General features: G+C 45.2%; 2 protein-coding genes across 4 annotated transcripts in view; one reads left to right on the top strand and one right to left on the bottom strand.

Moving 5' to 3' along the window:
* LOC121656088 (cullin-9) overlaps positions 1-16,843 on the bottom strand; it is a 42,836-nt gene extending 25,993 nt beyond the window's left edge. For all 3 annotated transcript variants that reach the window (XM_042011121.1, XM_042011122.1, XM_042011123.1), the window contains exons 1-13: positions 16,698-16,843; positions 11,275-11,973; positions 6,211-6,365; positions 5,203-5,811; positions 4,308-4,449; positions 3,658-3,848; positions 3,400-3,586; positions 3,088-3,303; positions 2,485-2,683; positions 2,017-2,218; positions 1,750-1,940; positions 1,486-1,682; positions 1,258-1,406 (exon numbers count right to left, since the gene is read on the bottom strand). In XM_042011121.1, the coding sequence (XP_041867055.1) occupies positions 1,258-1,406; positions 1,486-1,682; positions 1,750-1,940; positions 2,017-2,218; positions 2,485-2,683; positions 3,088-3,303; positions 3,400-3,586; positions 3,658-3,848; positions 4,308-4,449; positions 5,203-5,811; positions 6,211-6,365; positions 11,275-11,973; positions 16,698-16,821 (3,261 nt within the window). In that variant the 5' untranslated portion in view covers positions 16,822-16,843. The remainder of the gene's footprint in view (positions 1-1,257; positions 1,407-1,485; positions 1,683-1,749; positions 1,941-2,016; positions 2,219-2,484; positions 2,684-3,087; positions 3,304-3,399; positions 3,587-3,657; positions 3,849-4,307; positions 4,450-5,202; positions 5,812-6,210; positions 6,366-11,274; positions 11,974-16,697) is intronic.
* Positions 16,295-23,010, top strand: part of LOC121656089 (synapse differentiation-inducing gene protein 1) — a 29,564-nt gene continuing 22,848 nt past the window's right edge. Inside the window, exon 1 of the mRNA XM_042011126.1 lies at positions 16,295-16,682. The gene's annotated coding sequence lies outside the window, so the exon portion shown is untranslated. The remainder of the gene's footprint in view (positions 16,683-23,010) is intronic.

Raw genomic sequence — 23,010 nt, 5'->3', positions numbered from 1 at the left:
TGTTTACAGAAACCTTCTGAGTTTCCCTCTGAACAAACCAAAGACCTGAAATAGAAACCCTTCAGAGTTTAATCTTCAGCTTTAAACCGATTTTTAATCTCGTTTCTTTAAACTGAGCTGGTTGCTTACATCAACAGGAGGTTAAAAAGTCTAAAAATATATATTCTCAGCTTAAGATCTAACACATGGTGGCAACAACTGCATTGGATTCGTTTTTTTCTCTGGTTCACAACCAGATTTGTGGGATCAAACCACCTCATCAGGCTCAGGGTCAACATCTCAGCCCCAGATTGGCTCTCAGAACCTGCACCTCAGCACTTTGGAGCTGGATGTCCAAAAATCAGGAAAGATTTAACTGGTTCAGGTCAAATCTGAAAGTTTCAAAGTGAGAAAAGGACTGAGATGCTTGACATCTATGTTGGAGCTCTCAGTCAGACACACTGACCGTGACCTCCAAGTTTAAAAGTCAAGAACCAAAGTTTTGGTTGTCTCCATCAACCTGAACCAGCCCTGACCTGCGAGGAGGTGGTGCAGATCTGGAACCAGAGTTCGCTCTGGGGACTGGCTCTTAGGGTGCTCTAGTCTGGGGGACTCAGCTTAACTGCGCAGGATATTCTGAACTTTACTCAAACTGCCTAAACAATGTCAGTTTAAACTGAAACAGTCCAACAAACACGTTTGTATAACAGCCCGTTTATTTCAACCACCATCCCCCCAAAACAGCTACTCCCGGTTCCACAAACTCCCACAATAAATCCCAGAAGCAGGAAGTCAGCATCAACAACTGTTCGCTAGGGGGCGATATTCGTATTGATAGGTCAGGATTGAAAACGGTTTGTTCACTGCAGGTAAACAATGAAGCAACAACAAACATATGCAGTTTGGAATTTTCTGTTTTTACTAACACGGTTTTCACAGGAACACTGAACTGATTTGTGTCCTGAGATGACTGGTGTATACAAATAAAGCTGAATTTAATGTGTCCAGTATGAGCGGCAGTGAGTTTTCCACCATGTTGATCTACATCACCTCCTTTCTTTGATCAGTTTTTAAGCAGACCAGAGTTTACTTCTTTGGTCCACACCACAGTACTACTCACACTACCCCAAATGAACCATACTATCCGTGGAAGTGGATCAGGGTTTGTTCAAAGTGGACCAAACAGCACCAGTGTGAATACACCTCAAGGCAGGACCTGGATCTGAACCAGAACAAAACCCAGTAGAAAAAGAGAGGAAGGCCTGCAGGTGTGTGTACCTGGCTGCGCTCCTCCTCCAGCTGAGAGGTGTCATCACACAGAAGCTGCTCCAGAGTCTGGATCACCTCTTTAGTTGCCGTCAGCTCCTTCAGACTCACCACCAACATCTGCAGCTCCGTGTCCTTAAAGTCCAGCTGCTCCTGACAGTCTGCGCACACACACAAACACACACACGTTTGTATCTTGTCGGTGGTACTCTGAGTGTCCTCCCGATGGGATGAGCGTACCTTTGCTCTCCAGCTTGTGGACCATGGAGATGTGGTTGAGGGCAATGATGGCCAGCATCGTCTCGGCTCTGGACAATGCCAGACACTTTTTGAGGACGGCGGTGACGCTGCAGGCCACCAGCTGCTCCGCCAGGCTCTTGTGGCTGGAGATGAGCATGATGATGACGAGCAGCCCGTTTCGCACTGACAGCATGCAGCTGCAGAGAGAAGCTCGGGTCAGAACGCGGCGGTCTCATAGAACCTGAACCTCCGGACCTCCCTTACCCTTTGGTCTTCAGCATGAGCTCGATGGCGGCAGGGATGGCAGCCAGCAGGCCTTTGGAGCCTTCGGGCGTGGCCGAGCCAATGCTGGCGAAAATCTCCAGCATCATCTGTGTGCCAGACTCTGAAAGCGGGACACTGCTGCCAACACTGCGCAGGTCGTGTTTGCCGGCTCCGGTGATCACCTTCAGCGTCTGAGAGGAAGACGAGTATACCATCAAACACAGGACCGACACCAACAGAACCAACCGGGAGCGGAACTGTTCTCACCGCCAGCGCCAGCTGCTGCACGTGAGTAATGGAGCAGAACTCCTGCATGCAGGACAAGATGGCTTTGACTCCGCCCTCCGTGGCGAAGGAGACCCTCCACTCATACTTCAGCATGAGGAGGTGCGTGAGCCTCAGCGTGCTGACCACCACGTCTTTAGAGGACGAGCTCAGCAGCTCCACCAGCAGCTTCAGAACCTTGTCCCTGTCAGAGAGAACACACGAAACGTCACAGGTTTAATTCCTGTAGAGCCTCAACTCCTCTAGGCTGCCGGGACCACGGCCATCGGAGCAGGTCCACCATGGCAGAAACAACCATTCAGACTAAACAGAGAGACACTCCAAATGTTAATCAATAAAAGCAAAGTCTAACATCAGCTGACAGGACTTCCTGCGTCACCCTGGTGACATCACCCGAATCTTCTTAGAAAGTCCTGGCTCAGTCTATTTCCTGGAATATGCGTTTCTCACCGTACAGTCTGAGCAGAGTCGCTTCTCATCGAGTTCTTTTCCTGCCCGTTCTTCTCCTCCAGCAGCTTGGTGATGAAGAGGATGGCGGCCAGCTGTTGGGCCTGGTCAGAACTGGACCCCCCCTTCTTCAGGATGTCCACCACCTCCCCCAGTTTCTCCAGGAGCGTCTTCTTCCCCTGGACCCGTGGGTTGTTGTACGCTGCAGAGAAAACAGGACAGTTTATCTTCTCACACCTGAACATCTACCTGCACAGGTAAAGCTCAACAACGCAAACATGGAGGAAGACAGTGGAGGACAACCAGGCCAGGTCATCTGGTTCATCACCAGTGAGCCTTTACAATTAATTCCAGCTCTGTAAAAACTTGTTTTTAATGCTGGAAGTTACAATCTAACTCATGTTCTCACCTCAGTATTAATTTATTTTATGAGTTAATTTTCATTCTATTTCACAAAGTTTTATTTATTCAGGTTGTCTCATTCTGTAAAAAAAAAAAAAAAAAAAAAAAAAGATACTGAACTGAAGCCTTTGGTGTTGGATGCTGCAGCGCCCCCCAGAAGACACATATCCCCTGTCCCCACCCGGCTGAGCACACCTGTCCTACCTTTCATTTTGTCCTTCAGGTCATCGGGGTACTTGCTGTCGTCCTCTGTGGGCAGCTCGTTCTCCGTTTCCGAGCCGCCAGAGTCAACAGGAAGTTCTTTCTTGGCTTTCTTAGAGACGGAGCCCATCGCTGAGGAAGATGAGGCTGTGGCCGATGAAGACGAGAAGCTTTGACTTCCTCCTCCACCCAGACCGGAAGAACCCAGAGAGCTTTCAGCTGCAGAACAAAGCAGAGTTAAACACAGAGTCGTGAGGACGGACGTGTGTGGAGACATCCTGGATGTAATCAGAGACGCCCTGGTCGTGTCCTCACCCAGCAGTTCTTCATCCTCCAGACTTCCTCCTCCTCTCCTCAGGTAATGTTTGCAGAAGGCGTGCGAGCACAGCAGGTCACTGAGGCACGATGACGGCAGCTTCTGCTTCAGGTAGTGAAGCAGTTTCTTGGCCACGTCTCCGGGGACAGACAGGCTGATTAAAGTTGAGTCGTCCAGCTCTGTCTCCTGGGCAACAGACAGACATGTTACTGACAGATTCTACCTGCTTTTCAGGTGTCAGGTGTTCAGTTTCCTACCTGCTCCTCCAGGTTCTGTAGCAGGATGTCGTTGACCTCCTGCTGCTGCTTCGGTTCCAGTTTCTTGATGAAGAACAGGATTTCCCACCACTCAGCTCTGCTCAGAGCCGCCGGCTCCACCTGCAGCCCCTCCGACAGGTACGGCAGCGAGTACAGGCCCCCGGGAGGCTTCGAGAAGAACGTCTGGCTCACTGAGGGAAGAACCAACATGAAGAGAGACACAGGTAAGACTAGGACACAACTCGGGTACGACTCAGATGAGACTCGGGTGAGTCTCGGGTCAGCCTCAGGTAAGTTTCGCATGAGACTCGGGTAAGACTCAGATGAGGCTCAGGTAAGACCCCAGTGAGACTCGGGTGAGACTCGCATGAGACTCAGGTAAGACTTGGATGAGGCTCGGGTAAGACCCGGATGAGGCTTGGGTGAGACTCAGGTGAGGCTCGGGTAAGACTCGGATGAGACTCGGGTAAGACTCGGATGAGACTCGGGTAAGACTTGGATGAGACTCGGGTGAGTCTCAGGTAAGATTCGGATGAGGCTCAGGTGAGTCTGGGGTAAGACCCCGGTGAGGCTTGGGTGAGACTCAGATGAGGCTCGGGTGAGACCCCGGTGAGGCTTGGGTGAGACTCGGGTGAGGCTTGGTGTCTTACCTGCAGTGAGTTTGAGCGTCTCTGTCAGGGATGAGGCCTTCTCTTGCGTCTCCTTCTCAGACTGGCTGCTGCTGCCGTTGCCCAGAATCTCCACCATGTGCCAGTGGACCCAGTAAGTCCTGGACAAGGAGTTCCAGTACACCTGAACAAAGCCCAGTCCAGAACCAGGAGGGTATCAGAGTCAGAATTACTTCATAAAACAAAGCTGCTGATCATTAATCAACTTTTTCTGATGGTAAATCAAATAAATTCACAGGTTTCAAGTGAAAACTAAAGTCTGATCGGGCTCATGCTGGACCCGTCCAGCTGCTGCTTCAAAATACTTTAATACATGGAAAAAAACATTTTTTTAGCTGAACTTATTTCCATTTCTCATATTCAAATGAGGGGCGTAGCTATTTAAGTCATTTAAAAAGGTACAAGTACTTCTGATTGGGCCATAATTCTGAATTCTGAAAGTTAAAGTAAATAAATATTAATTATATATATATATCATTTAACTCTGTTTTTAAACATGCTTGTGTTGTTCTTACTCTCAGATGTAAGTCGCTTTGGAGAAAAGAGTCTGCCAAATGATGTTTAACACGTTTTACAGAGAATGTGCTTTCTGTCATATTTACTCAAATTTCAGCTTATTTTGTAGAATTTAAAATGGACTTTTTGGGGTTAAAATATGGGACTTGATCAATAAAATCAGGATATATAAATATTTCTTCATCTGTTTGTAAATAAAAACAAAGCTGAAACAGCATCTCACAGAACCACAAAAAAATATTTTATGTCTGATACATCAGATCTGTGTTTTTTATTAAAATGTTTCTCATCAGATTTCCCATCAGCCATCATGCTTACACCAAACATCCTCTCAGCCATCGGACCGTCCCCATCTCCTCACCTGGACCGGCGGCGACCCGTCGTTGCTATAGCGAAACTCTCCCTCGTCTCCAGCGCTCACCTCCTCGTAGTCCTCCAGCATGCGGACCATCATGCCGCTCTTCAGACTGTCCTGGATGTACTCCACGTACGCCGTGCGGCTGCCAAAGTCGGAGCGCGTCTTGAACCCGTTTCCCACCTTCTTCTTTGGTGGCGTGGCAGACGGAGCCGCGATGGTGGAGCTGGTGCTGAGAGTGGCGGGTGATGTGCAGAACCGAGGCTGGAAGATGGACCTGAGGACAGGGCGGCACACCTCCTCGCCCTGCTCCTCACCACAGGCCACACCTCCTCCAGAGTGGTGGGCGGAGCCGTCAGGGGGCTTCCGGTTCCGGTCCCAGCCCATCACTCGGACCAGTTCTGAGATCAGGTTGGCCATGGCCATGGTGAAGTCAAACTCTCGCTGGATACGAAGGAGCTCCATCTGGTGGGCGGAGCTAGAGAACGTAGCAGGGGCGGGGCTGGAATCCTGTCTGTCAGAGCAGGACTCCGCCCCGGCCGTGTTGAGTTTGTCCATCAGAGATGTGACGCATAGATAACGTTTCACCAGAGAGAACAGCAGCTTCCCGGGAATCTGGACACAGAAAAGAAAATGAAACATGAGACACTTTTTGTATTTGTTTCGCTGGTGCACCCGGTTTCCCCAGTACTGCTCTCAGCACCACATTTCTAAAGATGCAGGATTACTGACATCTAGTGGTGAAGATGGGTAAAGAATTTAAAATGAAATGAACTCATTCATTTGGCTCAGGCACCGTGATAAACCCCTGAAGTGGTGGAGATAACAGATCACAGCCAGATATCAGCAAAGTCTCCACCTGGACCTGAGAAATGTCAGATGCACCAGCGTTACCAGGAAAAAAAAGAGCTGAACCTGAGACGAGACAGCAGCTGTTCCTTAGCTCATCCATTCTGTCTCAGATCGTCCCGCTATGTCAGGTAGCACGTGGACACCGTGTGACGCTGCTCATACCTGAGGCAGGTGGATTCCCTCGAAGGAGATGCCGTGCTCCTCTGACGATGTGGTTTCAGCGAACAGCTCCAGCAGAGTGAAGCGGTTATCAAAGTCCATGTGCTGCTCGATGCCGTCCTGCTGACTGAGAGACAGGAGGACGTAGGCTCGGCTGCCTGCAGACACAACAATACAGCGTCAGCACCTGCTGAACACCCCCAGCCTGGAACCAGGAACTTCATGTATGAAACGTGCATATGGACTAAAAGTCAATGCACGGTTCAGCACGCAGAAATGAAGTTGGTGTGAGGAACCGACCTGCTGCACCTTCAGATTGTCCAGTCAGACCTCAGGATGCAGCAGGTTGCCATGGAGATGCCAGCAGCACTGACTGTCACCCCTTTCCTCTGAGTCTGTTCGACTCCCAAATAGGCCTGTCGCGATAAGCAATAAGTCAATTAATTGAACGATAAGAAAATAAGAGCACGATAAGTTTGCCGGCCGCGATAATTTTTATTAGTCCTCCCTTTACCATAAACTGTGTATGACAATAGGTTTCACTATGGCGTATTTCGACTCAACGCTCTGGTTTGTTGCGGAGTGATCTCTCTGGTGTCATACTTGACTGCAGCATGTTGCAGCACGAGCCGGTAAGCCGCATTTGTTTTGCAGGGCTGCCAACACGCAATGGCCGTGAGACTTGCGCATTTAAGTGGCTTCTCACGCTCTCGCGCTAAACCTCCGATTCTCATGCTGAAATATGTAAATAAGTCGAATGGAGAAATAATAGATGCAAGCACCTCCTCTTTTATCATTTCGCTGCTCCCCACATGTAAGCAGAACACACACATCTAGCTTACGACGTCAGTACAAAGCCCCCACTTCCTGGTCTACCGTAATAACCCCTGTAATCCGCAGGCACATTACGCAAATAGAGTCAGCCTATATACTAGTGTTGTGCGATGTGTCTAACTTTGTGTGTGCGATCCAGCAGCTCAGTGCGCGTGAGAGTGAGCGTGAGCGCAGAGGGAGGAGAAGAAGAGCTTATGAGGAACGAGAGTAGCAGAAGAAGAAAAGGTGTGAAGAGAAGAGACGGAGCGGTTAGGCAGAACAGTCAGGAAAAACAATAACGGTGCGTTATAATAAAGCCGTTTCTCAGCACAACCGCTGTTTCCTTTTTTTTATGGTGCTCCACGCCGTGAGCGGCGAGAGAAGAGAGTAATTGGGAGTTAACCCCGAAGCCAACTCCACTTCGGCCCTGGAGAGGACGGATCTCCCCCGTGTCCTCCGACTACTATCGGCGGATAAGAAGCGGGAATGGTTAACACTAGCGTATTTGACAAAATACACATTAAGAGCAATGCCGGCTAATCGAGAGGTTTGGGAGGATTCCCAGTGGGCTGCATTACTTTTGGGCCGGCGTCCCGGCTTATGTGAAAAAGGCGCTTTTATTTATTTAGTTTATTGATCTTTGAAAATGTGTACTTGCATTATTATTATTATATTAGTTGAGAATGGTCTCAAAATGACACATTAGCGCTTTGCGCAATATTATCGTTTATCGCGATAATTTCTGAGAAAATTTATCGTACAGCTAAATTGGTTATCGTGACAGGCCTACTCCCAAACTGGACTTTCCTAGTTTTCTTCCTGTGTCAGACTGACGAATGAAGCTCCGTTCGGATGGGCTTATAGAGACAAACCTGCACCTCATCCTGCTTCCCAAACATGGTGATCGCTTACAGACCTGATTCAGATAGTCCTTTCGGTTTGTGTCACTTTCCATTACCCAAGAACATTAACTTAGCTTTGTTCTACATGCAGCTGTTTAAAAAACTAGTCTGTCATTAACCCTTAAAACATTTTTTTTGTTGTTTTTTTTACATTTGTATGTAGCAGCTGGAGCTTTTTAATCCCAGTCAGCATCAGACATGTTTCCAGCCTCCGCTGTCAGATAGGGAGGTAAAATGATGTAAAATGAATGTATGAATAGATGTAGCGGCATAAAGGTCGACCAGAAGAAGAAAACAGAATTTATTACTAACAGAACTTTGTAGAAATAACACACAGATCAACAGTGACCAAACCTTTTCTCATCTCATCGTTCTCTCAAGTCTTGGCTTTCAGGAGAAAAAATATTGTTATTGAAACAAACACACAACAGAAACTATTTCCATGTTTCCACTTTTTCCTCATTTCCAGTTATTCCTGCTACTATTTACCTGCTATCCTCACTAAACCAACTCCAGCTCAGCTGCTTTGTGGCGCCACCGTGCATCAGAAACGTCTTCTTGGCTTTATTCCAGCCATAGAGGAGCATTATTTTTCTTCTTTTCACACACACATAGAACTTTCTGCTCACTGGTTGATCTTTGGCTGCTCCTGATTGGACGTTACCATCAATCTAAGCTCTCTGATTGGTGGAAAGTCTGACAGGAAGTGCCTTCATCATCATGTCCAGGTCTAAATAGAGGTCTCTTAGCAACATAGTAGTGATGGTGATGTTTTTATGGTGAAATGTGATAAATAATGCTGTTATCATGGATCATTGTCTTCTCCATTCACATCTGCACTCAAAACCCACCTGTTTAAACTGGCATACTCCCTATAACCCATGTAAACTGACTGTTTTGTGTAATTTTTATATCAATGTCCGTTATCTGTTTTAACTCTTATGTAATTTATATTTTTATTGTCTTTTTATTTATTTTTCCTTTTGTGTACGGTGACCTTGGGTGTTTGAAAGGCGCCAAGAAATAAAATGTATTATTATTATTATTATTATTGTGGATTTACCAGATTTAGTGGCTGGATTGTAAACCTCCTGGATGGGATAGAAATGCCTGGAAAACCTCCATAGATCACCTAAAGGGTAAAATATCCATCACATTTACCCCACAGAGCTACACACCACCGCTGCTGAGAAGCTGATGACAATATAAGCGATAGTGCTCGGGGTCCAGAGATCTAGTGAAGATTTAGGGGATAATGGAAGGTCTCTGCAGAACCTCCGTCCCTCTTCCTCCTTTCCCACTAATCACAGTTCATTTTGTGCTCAGCTGGCATCAACTGATTTTTTAAAACAGGTTTTTACAGCTTGCAGGTTTTTCTAAAGGGACTCTGGTCAGTGTTTGGTGCACAGGAAAACAGAGTAAGAGCTCTCCTCTAGTCAGGTCTCTGCTTCCTCTGCCGGCCTGATGACTCATGGGTAAAACTCTCACCCACAGTTTCTCCACGTGACCCAAACTGAGACTAAAAGCAGCAAGAATGTAGAAAGGATGAAGACGGAGCTCTGCCTCATCATCCTCACCCTCAGGACTTTCTGGTCTTTCAGCACACGAGCCCGAGTCCAGAAAGAATCCTGATCTCATAGCAAGGCGTGGCCCAGCTTGTTGCTGGCAGTAACTGGAGCGTCACAGTCATGCTGATGTTATGTTCAGTTCTTACTCAGATTCCTGTGATCCGTTCCCTGGATCAGAAACTGTGTGGGGAGCTGGAATCTGGACCAAAAGAATCCTGCTGATGTTCTACATTTACTATGTGTTCTGCTGAAGTTTCGACTTCTTACACTAAAAACACACCAAATCTTAAGTTTTCGTTGGGAACGTTTCTGACTTCTAACAGAAACTTTACTTCCTGTAAACACAACAAACCACATTTTCTGACCAAGCCCAACCAGAACCAACAGGACGGGTCCGGAGCATCGGAGCTGAACTCACAGCTGCTGTGTTTTCTATAGATGATACTTCCTGTATAATAAACGTCGTAGTGGAAACTCTGCTACTCGGTCAGCAGGTGGTTCTAAACGTGGTCCGGGTTCAACATCAGTATATAAAACAGACTTAAATGTTTCTGGATAAAAACGGAAATTAACCCAATTCTGGACTCAGAAAGATGAGAACTAACAGAAGTCTGACGGGAAGTTCAGGCTGATTTGTTTTAGTGGAATTTCTAGAGAACAAAATCCACAGTCCTCAGAACTTGATCCATGAACTTCAGGAGGAAGTTTCTTTAAATTTAAACCGCTTTTATCCAGTTTGAGCTGCGTCTGTCTCTGGGCTGCAGAAGTTTTACAGAGTAAATCACAAACCACTTCCTGTCCATTTCAGACCCACATCCTACCCGCTTTCCGTCAGTGTTCCCGCCCGCTTCCCGCCCTCATTCCTGTCCGTGTTTCTGCCCATGTTCCTATCCACGTTCCTCCCCACTTTCCATCCGTGCTCCTGCCCGCATTCCCGTCCGTGTTCCTACCCGCTCCCTGTGCTTGTTCCCGCCCACTTCCTGTCCATGTTCCCGCCCGCGTTTCTGCCTGCGTTCCCACTCGCATTCCTGTCCGTTTTCCCGCCCGTCTTCCCATCCACGTTCCTGCCGGCATTCCCATTCGGTTCCTGTCTGTGTTCCCTCCCGCCTCCTGTCCGTGTTCCTGTCCGCATTCCCGTCCGCGTTCCTCCCTGCTTCCTGTCCGCGTTCTTGCCAGCCCTGTCCATGTTCCTGCCTGCGTTCCCGCCCGCATTCCTGCCCACATTCCCGTCCGTGTTTCTGTCAGCGTTCCTCCCTGCTTCCTGTCCGCGTTTCCCCCCGCTTCCCTGTCCACATAGGAAAGGTATACAACTCAGGAATGTGTCCTTCAGACCCGACAGACAGATCAGTGGGTTTTCTGTCCGACCCGAACAGACGTCAGTCATCACTGAGGACGGCTCAGAAGCACTCGGCAGGTTTACAGCAGCTAAAACATCCAGATCACTCCTGCTGGCCGACTGCTGGATAGGTCATAAGCCCCACCATCTCCATGAGACACTAAACACTTCCAATCACAGCTCAATCAGAACACTGATTCTAACACACACTCCAACACACATGCATCTTTGACCCGTCAACCTGCTGATGATGAGCCTGAGTCAACCCCAAAGATAGAAACTGCTGCGTGAGAGAGTGAAGGCTCATCCGGAGGCACCTCCCATATCATTCCTGGTGATAAACCAGAAACTTCTGTGTACACCCCCCCCCCCTCCCGGTTTCTGGTTTATTTTTTAAATAAACCAGAAACTCGGGTTTCCCAGCTGTTCCTGAATCCAGCGTTCTTACCTGCGTCATGGGAGGCGAGCGCTCGCAGCATCTTCCCAGCGCTGCGCCTCGTTTGAGTCTCCTTGTTGCACAGCAGCTCCATCAGCAGGTTGAGGGCGCCCGTCTCTTTGAAGACACCGACCAGCGAGCCGATGCTAGCGTAGGCGCTCAGCACGTGGATGGTGTGCATAATGTTGATGGAGAAGTCGCTCTTCTTGGCCATCTGCTTCCTGGCTCGACACACCAGGTTCTTAACGTCCTCCTTCATGTCCGACAGCTCCACCTCATCGAAGGTGACATCTGCCGGCAGCTCATCGCCGCTCCTCTGACCTCCGTCCACCACCTCTCCATCCTGCTGCTTCTCCTGCTGCTGCAGGGGGCGCTGCGTGTCCGTCTTCCTCTTTCCCAGGAGGGTGGGACAGTTGGCGTACACATCCTCCGTCGACATCCACATCAGGATGTTTTCAGGTTTGGATTCTCCAGATGAGGAACTGCTGGACCCGCCCACGCCAGAGCTGCTACTGCCTGTCCCACCAGCCTCGCTGGCTCCGCCCCCAGAACTGGACCCATCATCGATGGTGACGAGGCACCAACGAATCAGGTACTCCGTCTGACCGTCGTGGATGCGGCGCTGGCGAATCAGCTCTTCTGGATACGCCTGCAGCCTCGGGCCGAGCTGGACCAGCAGGTTCCCATTGCGGCGCTCGCCCACCATGGTTGCTATGGAAACATGAGAAAACATTAAAAGAGATACTTCTGTAGAAGACGTTCAAACAAACTTTAAAAGTAATTTATGTTTAAACTTTATGTATATTCATATTACAAATAAAGAATTAAAATACTTTTATTTATATAAATGTAGTGCTGAAACACTTATTTTACATCATGAACGTTGGTTATTCAAGCAGAACTATGCAACGCTAACTGCTTCATCTCAAATATTTTACTGAAACAAACGCTAACAACACTGGTAGGTAAACCACAACATAAAATAACTGGTAGTGTGTCAGGTGTGATCCTGGTCTGATGAGGTCTAAATGTGAACAGTATGATGAGGAGGGCTGTTTCCAACCAGAACATTTCCGTCTCCATTCAAGGTTTAGACACTACTTTTGGGGTTTATTATGTTGTTAGAAACAGTATGTTGTGTAATAAATACTTAAACATTGAACAGTTACACACTATGAACTCAAAAGTTTAGAGAATGTCAAATTAGTCTCACATGTAAATGTTATAATGTATTTTAGGTTCACTTTGACTATTTAACTGGTCCAGCCCCATCAAGGTCATGCTGCCCTGTATGTGGACCCTGAACTATGATAGGTTTTTGATACCTTGGTTTCAAGTCGACCAGAATACACTGATTCGTTGTGTTCAGTGTGGAAACAGGTGGATGTTTCCATGGAAACAGTGGCGACTGCAGCCTGTGATGTGGTTTAAATAGGTGGGGGGCAGGTTGTGGAGTTTCTAGACTTCTTGTCATGGACTATGGCAGCATTCTTGACGTACGAGCTTAAAATAATCCTGCCTACAAACATCCACACCTGTGCTGTTATGAGAATCCACCTCCTCCTGAGGGGCTGGAAGCGTCTAACATCAGAATCTCGGTGTTAACTGGTTTTCAGCAGATGGATTTGTACGGATGTGAAGTGGGTCTATTAATTTTCGATTTTGATTTCCACGGTAGTCGTTCATTTTTGAGGAAGTGAGCGCGTGAATCCCACGTGTTGCTGGGCGTGTTGTCTAACGGCTGCAAGTTGGGTCCGTCTAATATCTGATGAAACAGGCTAAGCGCTGCGCTGCTAACAAGCTATCCCCTCAGAGGAGTTCCGACACTGACATGGATTCATTGTTTTGTTTTTCACCGGTAACAGATTAAAAATAAAGTGACACCAACCAGGAACTACTGCCCCTGCAATGTGGCTGACATAAACGTAGTATCGGAGTTAAAGGAAACAGTACTGCGTTTGATTTTAACACGTCGCATAAACGCAACAAACGTTTGCTAGCAAAGGCAGCTGAAGTTGGCTTCAGCTTCACAGCTTCCGGTGCCAACATAAAGAAGACCGTTTTCATATTCAAACTACTCAAACCTAGAAAAGATTTTCACACTGGCGACTTATATTTTAACGCATTTTTAAAATTTGTTAACACTTATACGTATATTTGTGAAAATTCAGTAAAAATGTCGTTTGACAGCTTCTGTGGCATCTGCAACCACAACTTCAGAAACGTTGGGTGTATATAAATAAACAGATTTGCACATCTCAAAACTCATCTAATTCCCAACAGAACATAAACAACATAACATGTTTAAATAGTTTGAAACAGGGGCACCAAACGACAAGAAATGTCTAAAACTTGTCAAATAATTAAAAAAAATGTCTCTCAACATAAAATTGAGGAGACTTAGATCTCACCATCTACATTGTATTATTTCTTAAAAAGATTCAGAGGATCAGGAGGAATCTGTCCACGGGACACAGCTGAAAGCCAGCATTGGATGCTGGAGATCTTGGGATCCTCAGGTAGCACTGCATTAAAAGCAGACATGATTCTCTACTGGAAACCACTGCATGGACTCAGGAAGACTTCCAGAAACCACTGTCTGTGAACACAGTTCACCCTGAAAACCACAAATGCAGGTTAAAGCTCCATCATGCAGAGAAGAAGCCAGATGTGAACAGGATCCAGAACCAGCTTCTTCCATCTTCTCTGAACCAAAGCTCATTTAAAATGTTCTGAGGTAAAGTGGAAACCTGGATGAAGATGTGAACTAGTTTGTGGAAAGCATGGACGGCGTGTCCTGCAGACTAAAGAGGAGAGGGAGCATCCAGCTTGTTATCAGTGGACAGGTGAAAAGCTGCATCTCTGATGGGATGGGGCTGCATTAGTGCCTATGGCGTGGGCAGCTTCCACATCTGTGAAGCTCCATCAATGCTGAAAAAAAGGTTTTAGAGCAACATCTGCTCCCATCCAGACAACGTCTCTTTCAGGGAAGGTCTTGCAGATTTCAGCAAGACGATGCTGAACCACATCCTGCATCCATCACAGCAGCATGGCTTCACAAGAGAAGAGTCCGGCTGCTGAACTGACCTGCCTGCAGTCCAGACCTTTCACCAGTACACAACATCTGGAGCATCATCGAAGCAGAAATCCAGCAACCAAGGTCCAGGACTGTAGAGCAGCTAGAATCCTGCATCAGACCAGAATGTGACAACATTCCTCTCCTAAAACTCCAGCAACTGGTCTCCTCACTTCCCAGACGTTTCCAGACATGTTAGAAGAAGAAAAGATGCTACACCATGCTGAACATCACCCTGGAACTACTTTTTACACCGTGCTGAACATCACCCTGGAACTACTTTTTACACCGTGCTGAACATCACCCTGGAACTACTTTTTACACCGTGCTGAACATCACCCTGGAACTACTTTTTACACCGTGCTGAACAACAGCCTGGAACTACTTTTTACACCATGCTGAACATCACCCTGGAACTACTTTTTACACCATGCTGAACACCACCCTGGAACTACTTTTTACACCATGCTGAACACCACCCTGGAACTACTTTTTACACCGTGCCAAACATCACCCTATAACTACTTTTTACACCGTGCCGAACACCACCCTATAACTACTTTTTACACCGTGCCGAACATCACCCTGGAACTACTTTTTACACCGTGCCGAACATCACCCTGGAACTACTTTTTACACCGTGCCGAACGCCACCCTGGAACTACTTTTTACACCGTGCCGAACGCCACCCTGGAACTACTTTTTACACCGTGCCGAACACCACCCTGGAACTACTTTTTACACCGTGCCGAACACCACCCTGGAACTACTTTTTACACCGTGCCGAACACCACCCTGGAACTACTTTTTACACCGTGCCGAACATCACCCTGGAACTACTTTTTACACCGTGCCGAACATCATCCTGGAACTACTTTTTACACCGTGCCGAACATCACCCTGGAACTACTTTTTACACCGTGCCGAACATCACCCTGGAACTACTTTTTACACCGTGCCGAACATCATCCTGGAACTACTTTTTACACCATGCCGAACATCACCCTGGAACTACTTTTTACACCATGCCGAACATCACCCTGGAACTACTTTTTACACCATGCTGAACACCACCCTGGAACTACTTTTTCCAGACGTGTTGCTGCATCAGATTCACTGTCAGCTCATATTTTTTTGTAAAATGTAAAATGTCTCAGTTTCATCATCTGACATGTTGTTTATGTGTTTGTGTTGTATTTGGAATAAAATAAGGATTCATGAAAGTTACAAATAATTTATTTGAGATTTTTATTCTTGAGAAGTCTTGATTTATATGGACTTGGTCCAAGGTGAAAGAGATCAAAGTCTGTGAAATTACCATTTTCATTTTCAACAGTCACATATTGTGCTGTAAAGATTCTTTGCCATCAAGACAATTTTATAAGTGTATTGAATCAGCGTGAACTGCGTAGTTTTCCACCTGGACAGTTTCTAATGTGGTTTAGATTCCTAACAAGCAGTGATAAGGGCATATATTACATTTCCACAAATAAATGATTCATGAAACATAACTTGTATTTAAAATAATCTATCATCGCTGGGATACGTTAGCATGTCTTTTACCGGTTTAAATTTTGTAGGCCTTGGTTTTGATAAAGAAAAAAAGTGAAATGGCCCTTTTCTGTACAATCTATCGGAAGCCAACTTCAGCATCGTAGGAGGCAGTCGTCCGGTAGTGTTTTCATTTCACATTAACGACACATTCGTCTGCGCACATTATCAACACAGCCACGTCTTCACTTCCTTAACCAGCTGGTTAACGACTTACCAAAGCAAATTTGACAAATGGTCAAATATTACAAAACAATAACCCATGCAAGCATCGAACAAAAACGTCACATCAAACTCTGTTTCAAAATCCCCGAGTTTAACGTCACGTTGCCCCGCAGCCAACAAGAGCTCGAGTTGGAGGATTTTCTGAGTCACTTGTTGGAATTTACGGAACCGTCTGGTAAATTTGGCCCCGCTAACAAACTGTATTTGTTTGTCTTCATTCTGGCACGAGCTTGAATGGACTAACTGCAGAAAACGAGCGATAAATAGGTTTCTTTTTTCTCTGTCGGACTTTGTCCCGTTAGTGTGACTGCGGCTGCAGGATGGAGATGCTAACAAGAATAATCTAAACACACCCGAAAAAACGTCAGGATTATCAGTTTGTTTTCCAAATACTAGTTTTTTCTAAATCAGCTGTTTTAAGCCGCGTTTTGTTAGATGTCTGTCAACAGAAACTCTGGATAGCAGCGATGAGGAGCGGCGATGGGCCTGCCCCGCGACCCACTCAGCTCAGCCAGGGGACCGGCTTGCTGACGCACACTCTGGGGCATATCCAACGGTTCCAGGTCAGGTGAGTTTGGTTTACCTGCCGTGTCGCAGACCTTCTCCCTCACGCGCACTTTTCTTTTCCGCCCTAACGTGTCGTTTCCCAGCCTGTTTCTGTATGTTTGGTCGCGTTCTGTTTCGGCTCTGAGCTCTTCGAAGCGCATCTGCGCACTGACACCGGAAGCGCGTCACCTACAGCTTCTTCTTCTACGCCTAATTCTGTTGGCAGAACTCCTCTCATCAGTCCGTTTTTATATAAAACACTGACGGGGGGATAAGGACACACCCAGACACGTTTTCAACTAAATCAAACACACTCCTTTGAGTTTATTGGAAACTCCCATTTTATAGCCTGGCTTGAGTAACAAGCACTTCCGGTGTTGCACCAAAAAGTGTTCCCATCTTTCCAACCGGGTCTGTAATGAGTTTGCTTCTTTCTTCACTAACAAAATTTAGAAAAGCAGACAGTCAGTCAGTGCCTCCATACCAGCGGCAGGACATATGTCCCTGTGTCCACTCAGAGACATGAACACCATGACACACTTTTCTTCAGTCAGTCCTAAAAACCTGTTTGTTTTGTTGTTGTTGTTTTGTTTGTTTGTTTGTTTGTTTTTTAATCAAATTACATTCAGGATCTTCTGGTTCGTTATGAAGCAACCAGATCCCTCAGGTCATCAGGGTTCAGTCCACTTTCTGTTCCCAGAGTCAGAACTAAACGTGGAGAGGCAGCGTTCAGCTTTCATGCTCCTCACATGTGGAACAAACTCCCAGAAAACTGCAGGTGTGCTGACTCAGCAGTTTTACATCAGGGTTAAAAACTTCTATTTGCTGCCTTTTATCAGAACAGCAGTTAAATTCCTTACACTGGAACTTTATTTCTTGAATTTGATGTTTTATTTGAGCTTTTTTCTTTGTTTCTATTTGATTAATTTATTTTAAAATTTGTTTTAATGCATTTGTTTTTGGTTCCTGCACCTCACTGTAATGCTTTTAATGTAAAGCACTTTTAATTGTCTTGTACATAAAATGTGCTATATAAAAAAACTTGCCATCAAAATCTGTGACCACAGGGGGAAATAGTGTACATTTCTCTGCATCTACATCTTAGAAGATGAGCAAAGACTTGAAAACATTTGTTTTTATGTCTGAATTCATTGTAATGCAGGTACAGTATAGTAAAATATTCTGATCGCTATCAGAATGGTGACCTCTGTGTTCTTGGCAATGTGAGGGTCACAAATTATGTTAGAATAGTCTAGAGTCTAGGGCAACTGGTCATGGCCACAGGGCCACGGTCAGTTGCCCTGATCAGCTCATGAAATGATAACAGAGTCATCAGCAATTTTCACAATGTGATGCCCTTCGTAGGGAGTGCGACAAGAATCTGTTTACAGAACAAACAAAAGTGGAGATAAGACACAACCTTGGGGGGATCCAGTGGATGACAAAACAATGTCAGAGGATATTCCATAAACTTTCACACGTTGTGAACTTACCGGTAAGAAATCCAGGAACCAACTAATTAGCCCTGGATCTACATTGTGGGTCCTCAATCTTTGTGCTAGACATGAGGCTGGATACAGTTAAAAGCCAAAGAAAAATCAATAAAAAGTAGTTGCACCAATGTCTTAGTGCCCTCCAAATGTGATAGGGTCATGTTGAACCGTAGATAAGAGAGCTTCTTTTAATATTTTTTCAAATGTTTTCATAACAAGTGAGGTAAGGGCTACAGGTCTGTAGTCATTAAGAATTTGGGGCGTGTTAATTCAGGGTACTGGAACAATAATTGAGTTCTTCCAGATTCGAGGGACCCTGTTCAGCTGAAGGGAATCAAAAAAGATGAAACAGAAGATGTCTGCCAACTACTCAGAACAGTTCTTAAGAATCCAACCTCCAATCCCATCAAGACCAGGACTTTCCTTCCTTTTGTATGGTGGAAGAGTTTCTCAACCTCTTCCCCGTTTACCCCTCCTGTGAAATGACCACAGTCAAAGTGCTTATAAACCGCCTGGCCCCAGCTACATGAGGGATTTCTCAGTGGAGCCTCCTTCTTAAAAACTGCCAGCTCATTACTGAAATTGTGGACATTAAAACACAAGTAAAAGCCATTTAATTCATTTACAAACTCTGCATCAGTTCTGCCACAAAGGGAAACTGGGCACCGTTTTGATTTCAGCCCCATAACGGATTCACTCCATCTCACGCAGGGCGAGATTTCCCAGCCTGGAGCATGCCCTCAACTTTATCCTTGTAATTACGTTTAGCTATCCTAATTTTCCTTTGCGCTTGCTTCTGAAATTCCCTGAACTGGATTTGATCACTTTGATAAAAAATATGTGCCTTTGATTAATTGCACTTTTAAGAGTGGATGAACTTGACTGGCCTGACCTCAGCCAGACAGAAGACCTTTGGGATGAATGAGAGCGGAGGCTGCATGCCAGGACTTCTCGTCCAACATCAGTGTCTAACCTCACAAACGTGCTTCTGGAGGAATGGTCAGAAATCCTATAAACACACTCCTAAGCCTGTGGAAAGCCTTCCCATAAGAGTTGAAGCTGTCATAGCTGCAAAGGGAGGGCCACCGTCATACTGAACTCATGTGATTAAGAATGGGATGTCTATGAAGTTCATATGAGAGTCAAGGCTGTGAGCCGATACTTTTGGTAATATAGTGTATGTCAACAAATTTGAAAAATCCCTCTACTTTGCGTTTAATGGCGGATCCAAACCGAACGCCGCCTGCTGTTTGGCTGCGTAGCGTCAGTAGATATTTTTCTTTTCTTCTTTGCGTTTTTCATTTTCTAATTTATTTTATTTTCCTGATAAAATGTTTGTAGACTCTTGATCAGATGTTGAGACGGGCAATGCCAAATTTTTTCGTATTGGTACGATACCATTAGTTCATGGTACTTTTTCATCAATATCAGTACCAATACTGACACTTTTTCCCCCTGCGAGAAAATCTTATGATTGTACAGTGTGCATATCTGTTTCAAGGGTAAAATGATAACTTGATAAAACTTATTAACATAAATGATTCATGTACATAGACATACTTTAAAGAAATTCTTATAAAATTATACATATAATGAAAACAATCTTTTTGAAGGACATTGTGTGAGAATTACTGCCATCTAGTGCTGGAATCTTGTATGGAATGCTAACGTATAGCGCACTCTAGCGTTTCACTTTCTTAAACACGTATTGAACAACGGTAGCCACCATGTGTCAAAAAGCCTCAACAACACTGATGAAAACACGTCATCCGATAGTTAATAGAGTTTACTCTGTTACACACAAATAACCCACTTCTGAAGTTGAAAATTAACTTTATTCATATTCACATATTCACAACAACGCAGTCCGCCTGCATCCGTTTACTTCTGGAAGTCATGCAGGATCTCGCCTCTATCATCCTCCACCATCCGTAGATGTTTTCCCCGCTTTGACTTTCGGACTTCCAACTGAGTGCAGACGCTCCTGTGAGGAACTTTTTGTCTTCATATCAGTGGCTTCCACCTCTTCCAGCAGAGTATCTGATAACATGCTGATGGTTTGGACTTTGTTCTTTCCACTCAGCTGACTCTTCAAGATTAATCTTACTCTCTGTGGCTGTGACTGACTTCCATGGGGTCTCTTCCTGGTTTTCATCAGTCCGTGGTATCCCAAGGTACTTACAACTGTTCTGAATGTCTGCTAAATTTTCTGCTGTTGGTTTAACCCCTCTATTTCTATGATCATCTTGCCTCATCCACATTTATTCAGTCTGAGTGACATTTCAGTGTCATGTGAGGTAGCTCAGCGAGTCTTTGGCTTGCTCGGACCTGTTGGTTCTATTTGTCGACATATTTTACTGATTTTGATTTTGACAAACAAAAGCAGCAGAAAAAATGACTGATGATTTAAATCATCAAAATCCAGCAGACCTCTTCGATGTTCGGTCTGAGCCCAAACACACCTGCAGGATGGTGCTGTGTCACATGACCTGTCCTCCACGGTCAGCTGATGCTCCTGGATGTGAAGCTTCTTCAGCTGCAGACCCCCTCATGAAGCTGACGGAGGATGAAGAGCGACGACGAGGAGAACTTAAAATTAACCTGCAGTACTATTTCCTGGACATCAGAGGGCACTGATGCTCCATCATGTCATGTTGAATGACAAAGTGATGTGACTGGGTGGAACTTACCTGAGTTTGGCGAGGACCTGGTCAGGCGAGGAAGTGTGTGTGGGAGGGTTTGAGTTTAACAGGGAGGGGAACTTTTGAATTCCCTTAAGGTGCATGTACGAGCACTTTCCGTTTTCCAGTGCAATCATCCCATGTGCATGTGCCTCCTGAAGAGGATGATGTGATGTTTGTTGGTGGACTGGGTTGCCAAACCGCTTTAGTGCACAGTGATCACTCTGGAAGCAATAACTGCCCTGGGTTGGGGAAGGTCCCCGGGTTGGATCCCTCCTCAGTTTTAGTGGATTTTGTGTATACTTAATAAAGCTCCCTGTCAAATGACTGTCTGGTGAGATTCTTTCGGGGCTCCTGGGTTTCTTGTTGTTTCTTTTGTCTTTTTTTACTTCCACATACTGTGAAACTTGACTACTTTTCATGCCATATATTGCCCCTTGGGGACAAATAAAGTTATTTTTTTAATGGAACCGAATCACAAAGACAAACAGGTTAGAAACAGCTTTCTGACTGTGACTGTAAACTTGTTCACAAGTTACAGCACGAGACGAGACCAGGAAACAAATCAGGGTCTATTAATGGTAAAATAAATAAACTGGAAAGATATAATATTCAAAAATCAATGTTAAATAAATGAAAGAGGGACACCTGGGTGCTATATACATTTTCCACCCCTTTCCTAAAGTTTATTTTTATTCAGCTTCTTGTAACCTCAAAGAAAAGTCTTTATTTCAATAATAAGTTTTATATATTATAATATACTATTCCTCCATAGCTGGAGGCTAATCCTGATGCAGGAGAGTAGGGTCAGTCAGTATTTAAGTCCTTCGGGTTAAGAAATAACAGATTTCTCCACATGTAGCTGTTTGGGCGGAAGATAAACCCCAAACCAGCTGATGAATCAGCTTGGAGTTGTGAACACGAGTTTCAAACACAACTTCCTGTGAGAACTATTCCACTTAGTTCCTTAGGAATTGTCAAAGATTGCGGGATGTGAGGAGGAGATGGACCCAAATGCAGGACGGAGACTCAGATGGGTGCAAGAATTAAAGTTTTAATTTAGAAGCACTGGACGAAACACAAGAGACATGATGGCGAAATAGATGATCTGACAAAGGACAACTAAAACCAAGGGGTATAAATACACTGAGGAACTAATAGGGAACAGAATGAGCAAATCAAACCAGGTGTACCAATGAACAGGAAACAGAAAGCAAAACAGAACACACAAGGAAAAGAACTACTAAAATAAAACAGGAAACCAGACAAAACTGTGACAAAGAAAACACACAAAACAGTAACAACAAACCACTTAACCAAAAACCCATAGACCATAACAGGAATGCGCTCTGCAGGATTACAAATATATACCATACGCAAACGAAACATACAAATACAGATAATAATTAAGAACTAATTTTCTACAACACTGTGAATAAATATTATGATGATCTTGAATTGTGTACCACTAAAGAAACAGATGATAGGTTAAATGACTGAGGGAATCACTGAAAAACTGAGTTTTAGGGAGTAAAACTATCTGATCACGCGTTGCATCACAACCGGGATGGACCTAGATGTTAGAATCTAATTCAACACCAAAACTACGAGTCGGAGTAATTTAGTCATTAATAATCTCCAATAATTATTATTAATTTTCAGTTCTGTAGAGTCCACCTGCAGCTAGACTGGAAGCCCGTTCAGACATCGCTCATTTCTGCTGTTAATTAAACTGTAATTAAAGGAAATGATCATTTTGGCACATCCTGTAGCCAGACGATCAGAGCTGAAGAATCGTCAACTCTCTGAACACACTGAACCCACACTGACTCTGGATGTCTGGACCGGGTCCAGCTTTGCTCCTTTTTCTTTTACACGCTGATGTTCCTCCGTGAGTTGGAATAAAGTTGGCAAAATATATAATTCATTATAGTATTTTTTTTCTTTATTAATTCTGATTAAGAACTTCAGCTCAGCATTTGACCCATCTTTAGATGTACTAGAGAGCAGTGGGATGCAGAAAGCCAGAGCAGAGAAAGTTAGCTGTGAGAAACTTCCCATTTAGTGGTGAATGTTTTGCTACAAGCTTTAGCAGTAAACACCACACAGCTCTGCTAGTTCCAGCAGAGTCCTGTTTCTGCTTCACTACTGCTGAGTAAAGTGAAGGGAGTTAAAC

Source organism: Melanotaenia boesemani, chromosome 16 (genome assembly GCF_017639745.1).
Source record: "Melanotaenia boesemani isolate fMelBoe1 chromosome 16, fMelBoe1.pri, whole genome shotgun sequence".
Classification (NCBI taxonomy): domain Eukaryota; kingdom Metazoa; phylum Chordata; class Actinopteri; order Atheriniformes; family Melanotaeniidae; genus Melanotaenia; species Melanotaenia boesemani.
The sequence above is the reverse complement of the archived record's forward strand: the minus strand, read 5'-3'. Positions and strand labels throughout refer to the sequence as shown.